This window comes from Pinus tabuliformis, chromosome 7 (genome assembly GCF_031772625.1).
Source record: "Pinus tabuliformis cultivar Carrire ecotype Pingquan chromosome 7, CPIR1, whole genome shotgun sequence".
Taxonomy (NCBI): Eukaryota; Viridiplantae; Streptophyta; class Pinopsida; order Pinales; family Pinaceae; genus Pinus; species Pinus tabuliformis.
Genome location: NC_142293.1, coordinates 1,039,041,383 through 1,039,055,452, shown reverse-complemented (window position 1 = coordinate 1,039,055,452; position 14,070 = coordinate 1,039,041,383). Strand labels below are relative to the sequence as shown.

Below are 14,070 nucleotides of genomic sequence, written 5' to 3'. Positions count from 1 at the left end.
ATGTCCAAAGATTGCAATACACAAGTCAGTCCTGTAATTCTGTATGGGTCAGTTTTCAGTTACTGTATGGGTCAGTTTTTGGTTTGGTAACTATCCAGACATGGAATCCAATGTTTTCAGATATTAAAAAGTCTGATGTAAGTCAACAAGCAGGTTCTCTAGTCAGTTTGTCAAGAGTGTTTTTGCAAGAATGCCAACTCCATGGCTAGAACTCTCGTTGTATTATCCTTTTGTATTAATATAGGAGTAGACCAATTAAGAAAAAAAAAAGATTTGTGCCCCTACAAGGAAGAGGAAATAGTTTCAACTGATACACTAAAAAGTGATGAAGTTAAGACCATTGAATGGGAAAATTAACTACATAAAGTAACATAGATAGGGATTGAAGCAATTTTGGATAAAAAGGTAATGAGAAAGACTATAGATGAAGAATGCTTGCAATACTCACTCAAGTGGAAAAATCAACCACTTGAGGAAGGGAATATAACAAATTAAAATTGAAAAAAAAATGGACCATGCAAAATTTTGAGGAAATTTCCTCAAATGCTTATGATGAACTTCCATACAGCATTGGAATTTCACCAATCTTCAATGTTTAAGAGTTGTACCCCTATGTTGTGACCAGCAACAACCCCCCCTTCTCATTTAAGTGTTATCCAAAATACTAAATGTGTGGGGACCCTTAGTTAAAATTTAGGAAAAGCAAGAGTAGGGCTTAGTTTTCTTTTCCTCAAAATAAAGTTACCATCATAAGTTTAGGAAACTCCTTCGAATACTTAAAACCTAAAGTTTATGATGAGGAAGAAATCTTTAAAACGCATCGTATAAACGATAGTAGAACCCCACCATACAAGTACAATCCCGGCATGTGCGAGATTATGGTATTAAAGCAACTATCGCGTCGCAATAAGTAAAACTTATAAGAAAAAATTTCTAGATTTACCGATTTGCGATGACACCGATCGCATATCGCAGGAAAAAGGTTAACTAAATTTGTCATACATAAACTTCTGCGATCTGCAATAATTGTGATATCGCGATATAGCGATGGTTGCGGACTCAAGCCAGACCAACGCTGCGATATTACATTTGTGCGATTTTACGTAATTACGATGGTGCGATCTGCGATGTTGCGAAGCAAATCGCAAAATCGCTCCGTCGCAGATCGTTCGGGCACAATATTCAAGAAAAGCTACTTGCCATAAGTTGACACATAATTACACGCTTTAAATGCTAATACAGGAGTTAGTTGCCAGTTATTAATAAAATATGGACGCGTGCTTTTCAAAGAATCACTTCACGTAAGGTGGTGTATTTGGTATGTCTGCGGCATTAAAAACTCTCCCATCACTCGGGTCATTCATTTCCATTTCACTTGTGAATTGCAGGAACGGAGAACGAAGGATGATACAAGGCAATACGCAGGTTGAAATGGGGAAGAAAAACAAGGCTCAGAGCTCCGAAGAGAAGGAAATGGCACCTTTATACACAGACACAGCCTGTAACAGAGATGCAGGAATATCAACGTGGGAAGGCATGTACAGACTGCTCGAAGAAGAGAATCCCAGAATAATGGAGGTTACTGCTGTCGCGGGCTCACAGGGCTCTTCTGAAGCATCCCTAGAAGAGCTAGCATGCTCGTTCCTACATCGGATAGCAGCGAGGCCCAAAATTCTCCCATACACAGACATGATCAAGTGGGCTCATCGGGTCATTCATTGCACAGGATTTAAAGCTTATGTATCATCTTCCGGAGCTGCAGGCAACTTATAATACGCAATTCATAGAAAAATTTGTGGCGGAGAACCCAAACCTGTCAGAGACCACCAAAGATTGGTCCAGAAAAGATGAACCGCTCAAGAAAGATAAACACGGTATGTACAGTACTGGTTCCCTTACCTCCCCATATTGTTTTGCTGCTGCCATGCTCTGTAGATTATTTGGAATGCCAGATATCAACAAATTTTCGTCCGAATGGTTACCATTACTAGATGCTGCCACAAATGCCACTATTGTAGATTGGGCCAAGATTTTATCTGATAACCTAATCACGGCTATTGTCAGTTACCGGTCCAAAAGATCTACGTCTCAGAGGATTTATCCTCCTTTTTACCTAGCCGCATATGTTATGGACTCAATATGTTATGTGTCTAAATTCCCTGTTATGGGTTGGAAGTGGACAACTCAAGACCCCTTACCCATCCATGCTTATCATAAGATACTGTGGGACTCTTAGTTCACTCCATATTTCTATCAAATTTGTCACGGACTCATGCTACCCTTGTATAGAATGTTGTATGATAAAGAACCCCCGAGGTGCTCACCTAAAGCACAAATAGATATCCTCCCCATCGCAAGATGGTTCGGAGAAGAATTGTTTACTTATGTTAGAGTTTTTGGAAGTACTGTACCCCCTCATGTTCTACCTTTGTATATCCCTGATAAGCTCCTAGCCCGAGAAATTGCATATCAAACCTGTTTAGAAGGCGGCCTAACTAAAGAATTAAAGGACAAAAAGAAGGCTATATGGCCACAGTTTCCTGTGGCTTGTGGGGCCTTTTCACTGTTTGATGTAGGTCACGCGTTCACTGAAGTACAGAATATGATGTGTCTACAACTATTTAAATTCCCGGGAAGACCATTTGACCCAAATGAGGTTGCCCAGAATTTCACAACTACAGTCAAGATAAAAGTGTTCTTTGGGAAAAAGGATTTATTTGATGATATATTCCAAAATAAAAGCTCACTTCAAGAAATTTTGCGTGAAGCCCAATTGCAATTGTCTCCAGAAGACTTTCAAAAGTTCATGGTATATAGGGAAAGAAGACTAGCCAATGTTCCTCTAGAAAAGCTGCGACTGTCTGCAAGAGAACCAACTCCAAGCATTAGTCTCAGTGGGAATTCAAGCACTAACGGATCTAAATCTAAGTCTGTACAAGAAATGCCTGAACATTCTAAAAGATCCGGGAACGACCAAGATAGGAGCGAGGAGTCAGCTAAAGACATCGCTCAGTCAATGGAATTTCCACCACAACGAGTTATTACCTCCCCGCAAAGAGATCCTCCCCCTCTCGTCATTGAAGAACCACCCGTCATGACAGAATTAGATAAGGAATGGGAAACCTTCAACGAACTGATCAATCTTGAAGGACAAGCCCCAAAAACACCTGTGAGCAATACATAGGTAGCACAGGAAGTGGTCCCAACCATAGTCAGCAATGTCTCAGAGACAGAGCATATTCTTATCGCCCCGTCTTCCGAGCTTCTACTTAATGTAGAAGAAATTCCCCTTCTTGACATATTTTATAGTCCCCAACATAAAGCAGTTGTAAGAAGACAGAGAAAGAAAAGGAAGTTAGAAAATACACCCTCTCAGGATGTTGAGCAATTAGACATCTTATGGAAAGATCCCACCAGTAATCCGTCTGAAAATCTCACCAAACTATCCCAGATCGCAGGAGCGTATGCCTCTGCGACTATTGACAAAGCATCAGAAGTACAACAATTGTTGAAAGAGCGAGAAGATCAAATACAGGTACTGCAACGACAATTGCAACAAGCCAATACTAATAATGAGGCACACAAACAGCTTGAAAAGTTGCAGGAAGACTTCCAGCAAATGCAGATAAATTATCATAGAAGTTTGGACGAGAAGGGAAAACAATTACAGGATGTACAAGAAATGCACAGGGACGACCCTAAGCTTACAGAGTTTATTTCAGAATCTATTTCTTTGAATGAACAACTACTGCAGCAATAGGAAGTGTTGGGACAAAAGATGTCACAGTGGAATGATTATTGCGAAATGAGTGATAAGATCACTAATCAAGTGGTCGAATTACGAAGTGAATATGATCTGATTGACAAACAAGTAACTGAGTACTTGGCTTGGCAGGATGAGGACGAGGGGAAAAGAGCAGGCGCACCCAGGATAAATGAGAATCATAAAGAACTGCTCTTTAACAAGTGGGACGATCAAATCAGGGAGGCAGAACAAGCGGCAGAAACAACAGCCATGACAGCAAGCATTCTTATTGACTGTGTAAATGAGAATTTGCACAGAGCAAATTTAATCGCAGAAACCACCCCGAGGTATCTACCAAACAAACTACAACTAGAGGCGGAATGGAAGCAGAGAGCGCAAGAAAAGGGAAGGGCAATCCAAGCACTAAACAGGTTAAATTGGGAATGTTACTGGACATACTTGGTGAAGCCGCATAGTCAGTGGATGACTGTGAAGTGTATCATAAATGCGGCCGAAAAGGTGGTACCAGTTCTCATCGATTCCGTTTTCTCAGCCCAGCTCAAAGCAGAAGTCAGCCAGCCGACTCTACTTAAACCAATGCTGAATACATGCAGTTTTAAAGACCAGATACAAAAGTAGTTTAGTTCTGAATTTAATTTTCGCTTTAAATTTTGCTTAGAAAAAGGGCAGTCATTTGAAAACCGCATCCTGAATTTTTGTAAATAAACTATTATTAGAATTAGGAAGTAGTATTTAAACCCTTCTCATGCATTTAGAGAAGGGTCCAGAAATTTATCAAAAACTTGTCCTCAGAACATGCACTTTTGCACCCTCAGAGGAGGTTTTGGTGAATGAATGGATCAAGATTTGTTGATGTTTGCATTTGATATCTGCTACTGATGTTGCACTTCTGTACTCTTAGTAGATGTTAGAGCAAGGAGAGATAAATCATTGTTGCTTGAAGCTTATGAGTAGGACCAGTCATAAATGGTACTTTTATCTCTTGACCATTTCTGCTTATATGTTAAAGTGATATACAGTTTTTAGTTGTTTATATGTTATTGCATGAATGCTTGAGTTACCATTTGGCACTTTTGTACGGTGGTAGCTATTTATTTATGTTTAATGTATGAATGGCTTATTATGCGATATGTTGTTCACAACTGTTTTGCCTAACTTTTTATGCGAAATAGTTCATCTTAATTGATTTCCTTTCTTATAATCGCTGAATGATCTTTATTACCAGTTGTTATATGAAATCTCTTTAGATCGCATAATAAAAAAGTTACATCCTGGGTTAGCATAGATTAGATGTGTTGTTTTTATTAGATTACAATAGCATAGAATTATATTAAAGTTTGAATTAGAATAGCTTAGATAGTTACTGTTAGATCAGCAACATCCAATTCTACACACACACACCCATAGATTGGGAAATTGGTCCCATTATCCCCAATCGGACTCGCTATACCAAACGGATAAGGAGCTGCCAACCAAGGTCCGGACCGAGCGGGTATCCCCCTTGTTGTCGACCCGATTTTCGGGGCTTCAACACCCTACAAGGTAGAGGAGATAGTTTTAATTGATACACCTAAAAGTGACGAGGTTAAGACCATTGAATGGGAAAATCAACGACCTAAAGAAACATTGAAAAAAATTGAAGCAATTTTGGATAAAAAGGTAATAGAAAGACTAGAGATAAAGAATACGTGCACTACTTACTCAAGTGGAAAAATCAACCACTTGAGGAACCCACATGGATGACAGCAATTGAAATATATAAGTGTGACAAGAATATTGTAAATTTACGAGACAAAGCCCATGAACTAGCGAACTAGCTTTCCTTCTTTAGGAGTCTAATGCAAGAGCATCTTTCAAAGTCAAAATTAGTAATTAAACTCTAGAGGTTCTTAGAAATTTATGGGAGGAATTTTATTTCCTCAAAGTCTTGGAATCTTGTAATTTAATTATTTTCTTTAAGTTGTCATAGTTCTATAAAATTTCCAAGTTTGTTTCAAGACGAGAGTGTTTTTCCATGTAATTTAACAAATAAGTATATTTTAAGTAGGAAGTTGGAGGATTTAGAAAATATAGGGTGAGTTGGAAAATTGTTTGGAATTTTCCTAAGTATAGAGGATATAAATGTGTATAATTAGGGTGAGATTTTCTATGTATAAATAAACCCCTTAGGTGTGAAACCAGAGGAGTGGGAGTACACAAGATAGTGGATGTGACTTAAAAGAAATTTTGCACTATTGATATTTGATTTATGGATTTTCAAATCAAGTGAATGGATTTTTGTCTCTTGGCTCAATTTATTTGAATATTGTCTTTGTATAGTTGAATCGTGTGTTTCTTTGTTTTGTAGGTGGAATTGATGGTTTCCACAACATAAAAGAAGGGAAAATGAGGATTGAATAGTGACTTAATAGCTTAATTTATTCACTTAAGGTCCTTGGCATATAAGAGTTAGTGAAATAGAATAATTTTCAAAGGTTACAGTTTAATCGGGCCAACCAAAACCCATACACATAATATCTAAATATTTCAATGGAGTTACATCTAGGTGTCATTATATCTGGGTAAACAGAACTATGAATTAATAGAGATCAATTATTGTTTTTATCAGTAAAGTTCATTAACTAGACCGAATAATAGTTTCTTATTTTTCCTAGTGATCCAACCCTCCTAATGGGTTGATTGACAGAAACATTTTTTTGACAAATATTGATTACCATTTCCCATTAGTAATGTTCACCAATCAAACTTGGCATCCTTCCTCATAAACCTAGTGGGCTAGTGATTGGTTATTCAATTCCTCAGTGGTTGGTTATCCAAAGTAACTAGTGGATTGGTTAATAAAACAAAATCTGACAGTGTTGGGTTCCATTATTTGATGTTTTTCAACCAAAATGGTTAAATAATGAGGTCCAAGTATTATAGTTCCTAGAGGCTCGATTAGCAATTATGGAAAGCGATGGAAATTAGAGTTACAATAATTGACAATCCCCAAAGTGAATTAGATGAAAGAAAGAAGGAGGGGAGAAGTTTAACCAGTGCCAAATGGCAGGTTAACAAAAGTGGTAATTGACAATATTTTAGAGGCCCATTAACAAAAGTGTCCAAAGTTGTTTATCGATCATGGTAGCTAATGGAGATTTGGCAAGCAAAATAAAAAGTCTAAAAATGCTACAAGTGAAGATAAAATTAAGGAAATATAAAGGTAAGGATCAAAGTTGAGTTTAGTTGCACTAACAACATTCAAGGCCATCACTTTAACAACCTATGGAATCAAATGATATGGTTAAGGGTATGGTCTATCCTTCTTAGTTGGCACCATGAAATATTGGGTAAATATTATTATTGGAAACCCTCAATTATATCATATAGCTATGTTTCTTGACACTCCTTTACTCTTATAATCCTATAAACATTAGCCTACGTAACATAAGCAATGAAATTCCTAGAAAACTTGGATATAAGAAATTTGAGAATTCTATCAACACATTAGTACTCAAGCAAGAATAATACTCTAGTAGGAATGAAAAAAAAAAGAGTTTGGGGCTTAACCAAAACCATTATGGGAGACTTGTCTCAAAATATTCTTTGCGCAACGTTGATTGCATTAGTATAGATTTCTAGTAACCTTTATAATGGACCCAAGGGTCCTATAACTACTTTATAAAGATGATCATGGATACCACAATGATCCAATTAGAAAATTAGTCTCTTAGATTAAATATTGAGTCCCTGAGATTGACAACCTACAGGAACAGGTCTCTAAGATCAATGACTTAGAAGAATAACTATTTAAGATAAGTAACTTGTAAGGGTTTCTAAAACCAAGCACCAACTATGGACCATCATTGCATCCCCATTGAGAATAGAGTATTAATAAGAGCCATTAGGGGCATGGTCCAATGGTGAATCATCCATAGGAGGAAAGCATCATAAAATCAACCCTTTTGTAACAACCCCTAGTTGATTTTCCATGGAAATAAATTAAACCAAGGTCATGGGACATGTATTCCAAGCTGAATGAGGGGAAAAACATTACATTGGGAGTCACTTGTGGTTAATTATGTATTGGATATGGAACTTGGCATCGGTAAAAGGCAAAGGGCAATAAATGGCAATAATTAAACAAATAAAGGAAAATAGGAGAAAAGGAAGATGAAGAGACAAGAATATGCATGCAAGAGAAAATCAAGGAAATTGAAGGAAAAGAAAATGAAAAAGGAAAAAAAAGGAGAGACGGAACATTATATGCCTCTCTTAGTCACTCTCAATTACTCTTGATCACTTCTTGGTTACTCTCGGAGCATTCTCGCATTCACTTGGACATTGAGGTATTCTCACTTGGACTTGGAGAGAGAGAGCACTTGGATAGAAGCAAGAAAGCAAGCAAAGGAATTGGTGGGCAACGAAGAAGAAGTTTGGAAAAGTAGCTACAACAAGAGAACATTGCAAGTAGCAGTCGCATGTGTGACTTCCTTGCTGAGATTTGAATGCGTGTTACATGTGTTTCATTATTCGGTTACTTGTTGTCATTGGCATGGGATATTCCTAGGTTGATAGTGGTTTCTACCTTGCCTTTGTCATTTCCTGGATAGCCATGATGTAGTGGGTTCCCTGTTTTGGTTAAGCTTTGGATGGCCATTATATTTTAGATCTTGGTTGAGGTGGTCTCAAGGAAAATCCCAAGGGTCAAGGGTGGGAATGGTGTTTCTCCTAGAACCCTTGACTGATGGGTGGAGACAGGAAAATTCCTTTAGGTATGGTGAAGAAAGTTGGAAGGCATCCCAACTTATTTTGGTGTTAGTGATTTCTAGACCGGTTGAGTTGAAATCACTGTGGTTGAGGGTAGAGGTGGTTTATCCTCTAGATTCCCTGGTTGGTTTTGTTTTGGTTTATCCCATGTGATCCCACATTCATGCTTGGAATATGAAATGGGGGTGATTGGTTGAAATAAATATTTGGTTCAACCCAATCTATGGTCGGGTGGTACGTGAAAGTCCCTGACTTAGTTGGCTTTATGCATATGCTATTATGTTTTATTTCTTATTGACATCAATGACCACATGTATTGGTACTTATGTTGATTCTATGTTTGGTTTGTCTTGAATTCATTATGTTTAAATGTTGGATATGAGCATGGCGTATTCTTGTTGTGGATATTTCTTATGGTGTGACGAGTTATTGAATGGTTATTTGAATGCATGGGTTAACTAGTGTTTGATGCAGCTAGATTGAGACGACATTGATCCTTACTGATGAACTTCTGATGAAACTAATGAATCAGTGAACAAATATGCATTCATGATCTACATGTACTATGTATACAAAGTATTTGTATAAATGAATAATTTGGATTGCCAACTTCTCGGGGTCGTAACTTTGGCATATGATCTTCGTTTGGCTATCACAATACCTCGTTTCAAAGATATCCACAAGGAGGTCTATAAAATAATATTAGGAGCACATTATGGCACTTTTCTAGTCTCTTCGTTTTCCTTGAAAATGTTGTTTTGGCCCTCAAAATGGCCTTGAAAGTCTAGGACCTGAATATGGTGTGGGGGTGATTAGCTAAAAGAGAGATTTGGTTTAGCCCAATCTATGGTTGGGTGGTACGTGGAAGTCCCTAACTTGGTTGACATTTTCATATGTTAATAAGAGTTATTTTCCTATTGTGATTTATGAGCATTTATAGTGATTATGCTGGTGATATCATGGCTGATTTGCCATGGTTTCTATGCTAGTTATTTGTTGATTATATGATGTAATATATCTATGGCTCTTGACATGCTTTGATAAGTTATTGATTGGTTGATGAATGCATGGAATGACAAGTGTTATTATAGTTAGCTAGAGAGGGTTTAGAGCCTTCTTGGTGATTCTCAGATGAAGACTATCAGTTTATGATTAAATATGCATTCATGAATTGTAACTTACATGTTTTCCATATGCTTTACGAAATTTATGTTATAGATTAGGCATCTTTGGGTCAAGTTATTGTTTGAGTTTTGATCATATGAATTTGTCATTACCTTTGATTACATTCTGGAAAGTTCAGGCAGTTCTGGGCAGTGGTCTGGAGTCTAGGTTGAAAAAGTCGTTCAGATACCGGAACTGCTGGCACTAAACTAGGGAATTTAGGCCATAACCGCATGGAATCAATCCTATGTGTGTGATTGGAGGCCTATAACCACACTCTTTCCTTGTTGTGCATGCAGTTGGGGTGTTAAGTTAGAAAAACTTGGTTTCAACTTAGGGATTGATCACGAGTGGTGGTTATTCAGCTCTTGAGTGATCTGTAGTCCTTGTAGGATGTTAGTAAGTGTTCAGTTGTAGGCCCCACTTCCTTAACTAGAACTTGGAGGTCGGGTCATGTCATAGTGACACTTGTCTCATGTTTACCCTGGAAAATTGGTGAATTTGGGTAAATGTGAGAGGAGGCAGTTACAAATTGGTATGAGAGAGAGGTTGCCCACTGGACCTCGGGGTATATGTGATTGTTTTGCATGCATTATGATGGTCATTATTGCAGTCTTGTGTCATCATAATGATGTTGAAATGTTGATATGTTGATTTCATTATGTGTATATATATATTGTGCTAATATGGATTGATTGTGTAGATGAGATAACCTCCCGTGAACTTCATTAAGTTGTGATTTTGATTATGTCTATATTTGGTTTATCTAACATTACACGTTTGAAAGAAAAAAAAAGACCAGAGATATCGAACAAAATGTTGGATTATAGTTCATGTGACTCTCCTTACAGATCAACTGAGCAACATGGAGAAGAGTAGTCTCCTAATATAGCAGATACACTGATAAGCTTAAACGCAGAAATAAGAAGTTGCAAAGTAAATAATGACAAGATAATTCAGTCACAAGAAAAGCTTGCCAGAGCTCAGGAAAAGGAAGTCGAGGTTAATGTAGTGATCCTTTAGAGATTATCGCCTTTGTAGAGATAGGGATATCTAATAATCAGTCACGGACATGTGGAAATAACTAATGGGGTGTATGGCAACAAGTCTCAATTATGACACATGTTGGACAAGGTTGATACAGTCAGAGGTGGCAGATGGTTGGATACACCTGACAGGAGAGGTAGTGGTTATGGGTTCTATTCTAGTTCTGGTTCAGAGAGACATTATGATCTTTGTTATCATCCTTACAAGAGGAGTGAGAGGAGGTACTTTCTATATGAGTTCAAGAAAGCCAAACCTCCTACATTTGATGGAGAGTTGAAGAAACTAAAAGATGCAAAAGCATGACTACTTGGGATGAAGAAGTTCTTACAACTACATGATTATATAGAGAACATGAAGGTATGGATAGCTATTTACAATCTCAATGGAAAATTATATATCTGGTGGGAAGATGTGAAGCATGTCATAGGCATCGATACTAAGGAGTTGAGTTGGCATGAGTTTAAGAGACTCTTCATAAAGAAGTACTTGTCCCAAAGATATTATGACATAAATGCTAAGGAGTTCTATGAGCTTACGATGGGTTCTATGACAGATGAAGAGTACATGACTAAGTTTATGGAGTTGTTGAGGTATGTTCCATATCTTAAGGATGAGAAGACAAAGATCTAAAGGTTCATCAATGGATTTCCTTTAGCATTTAAATATCGAATTGAGTATGATGATCCTCGGTCATTGGAAGAATTCATTGGGAAATTGAAGCATTGTTATGAGTAGTCTAAGTGTAAGTTTGAGCCTAAGCATGATTGGAGAGGTAATGGTAAGACTAAAGGAAAGTGGGTTAAGAAGTGAATAAGACCTCAGGATGCAGGTGATAAGGAGAATGTCCTTATAAGAAGTTCGACACAGTTTATAGAGGAGTTGGATATTAGTATGAGGAGCAGAATAAAGACGATGGCAGGAAGCCTTTGTAGTGTTGGACTTGTGGTGGAGAGCATTGCAGGAGAGATTGTCCACAACATCATGGTGGCAAACCTCATATTTATAGTACTCAAGAGGCACAAATAGTTGGAGATGTTGAGCAAAGTATTCCTCAGATATATGCAACAATGGATAATAGGCAGGTTGATCATTAGGCATCTATTATTGAGATGGAAGAAGTGCATGCAAAGTCTCGGTTAGTGTAGTTGGCTAGAGGAACCAAGAGAAGAGTTCATCATTTAGTGAGATATTGTGCATTTGAGTTGAATGGTATGCCTACATCAACGCATCTAAATTTGCTTCCTTTAGGTTCATACAATATGCTTTTGGGCATGGATTGGTTGTACATTCAGAGGAATAAGGTAGATTTCTATGATAAGGCTATTGAGTGCCTAGATGATGATGTGGAAAGAATTATTTTGCAGGGTAAGAAGAAGCCTACATCAATGAGAATGTTTACAGTTATATAGGCAAAGTGCAGTTGTAGAAAAGGATGTGTATTGTTTGCAATTCATATTTCTAGCAACAAAGGGAAGGATGTTGAGGATGATGAAGTTTTAAAGATGTATCTAGTTTTGTAGCAGTTTCAAGATGTGTTTCCTATAGATATTTCAGAATTGATTCCTAATATGGAAGTGGATTTATCTATTGAGTTGGTATCAGGAGCAACACTAGAATCAAAGGCACCATACATAATAAGTACTTCGAAGTTGGTGGAATTGAAGTTGCAACTTAAGGAAATGCTTGATAAAGGATACATAAGGCCGCGTGTGTCACCTTGGGGTGCACTAGTGTTGTTTGTAAAGAAGACGGATGGTACTCTCAGGTTGTGCATTGATTACAGGCAGTTGAACAAGGTGACAATCAAGAATAGGTATACCTTGCCACAAATTGATGACTCGTTTGATCAGTTGAATGGAGCAACAATGTTCTCAAATATTGATTTGAGATCAAGGTATCATCAGGTGTGCATCAAAGAAGAAGATATTTACAAGAATACATTCCATACCAGGTATGGACATTAAGAGTTTGTGGTGGTTCCTTTCGGTCTTACTAAGGCTCTAACTACTTTCATGTGTTTGATGAACAATGTGTTGTGTCCATATCTAGACAAGTTTGTGATAATGTTCATTGATGATCTATTGACCTATTCTAAGAATGAGGAAGAACATGCAAAGCACCTGGAAGTAGTATTAAGATTGTTGAGAGAGCATTAGTTGTATTCCAAGCTTAGCAAGTGCAGTTTCTTTCAGACTCAAGTTCATTATTTGGGGCATGTTGTTTCCAAGGAAGGTATAATAGTGGATCTGGAAAAGATTAAAGCTATCATGCAGTGACCAGCTCCTAGGAATGTGGATAAGGTGAGATCATTCATGGGATTAGCAGATTATTACAAGAGGTTCATCGAGAACTTCTCACGGATTTCCTATCCTATTACATATTTGCAACGAAAAGCGAAGAAGTTTGAATGGACTTAGGAGTGTGCAACTAGTTTTGAGTGGTTGAAGCATTTGCTTACAAATGCTCTAGTCTTGAATATTGCATATTATGACAAAGAGTTTGTGTATGTGCAGATTCTTGAAAGGGAGGACTTGGTGGAGTTCTGATGCAAGAAGGATAGGTGGTATGCTACGAGTCAATGAAGTTGAATGAGTATGAGTAGAACTATGTGACTCATGACCTTGAGTTGGCAGCGATCATTCATGCCTTGAAGATGTGGAGACATTACCTTCTTGGAAAGAGGTTTACCTTGGACTGAGGTACTTGTTTGACCAACCCAATTTGAATGCCAAGCAAACTAGATGGTTGGCTACTCTAAGTGAGTTTGACTTTGAGGTAAGGTACATCAAGGGTAAGGAGAATAGGGCTGCAGATGCTATAAATAGAAGAGTGCAGGTGAATCACATTGCAGCAATGCGTTCTTATGGGAAAGACTTGCAAGAGCAGATCTTGCAGGCAAGACAACATGATGACAAGTACCAGCAGCTAAGGTAGAGATTGTAGCAATAGGGTGAAGGTGATAGAGATGAGCAGTATCACCTCATGGCAAATGGCTTGGTCAGATTCAGGAACATGAATTATATGCTATATATCAGTGAGCTTAAGAAGCTTATCTTGAGGGAATTTCATGTCAAGCCATCTTCAGGTCACCCGGTTTATTATAAGACATTGACAATAGTTAAGAAGTTCTACCATTGGTCGAACTTGAAGAAAGAGGTGGTCTAGTTTGTTGCTAGATGTTTGGGCTATTAGCAAGTAAAGGAAGAGTGTAAGCATCGAGCTGTTATACTACCACTGCTTTTGATTCCATAATGGAAATGGGAGGTGATTTTCGTGGACTTCAATACAGGTTTTCTTAGGTCATCAAAGGAGCATGATTCCATCATGGTTGTGGTTGACAAGTT

At 37.8% G+C, this 14,070-nt stretch overlaps 1 protein-coding gene across 1 annotated transcript in view; it reads left to right on the top strand.

The window, feature by feature from the left end:
* The window catches only part of LOC149251237 (uncharacterized), a 42,312-nt gene continuing 28,242 nt past the window's right edge, over positions 1–14,070 (top strand). Inside the window, exon 1 of the mRNA XM_089453827.1 lies at positions 1–81. Coding sequence (XP_089309953.1) covers positions 1–81 — 81 coding nt within the window. The remainder of the gene's footprint in view (positions 82–14,070) is intronic.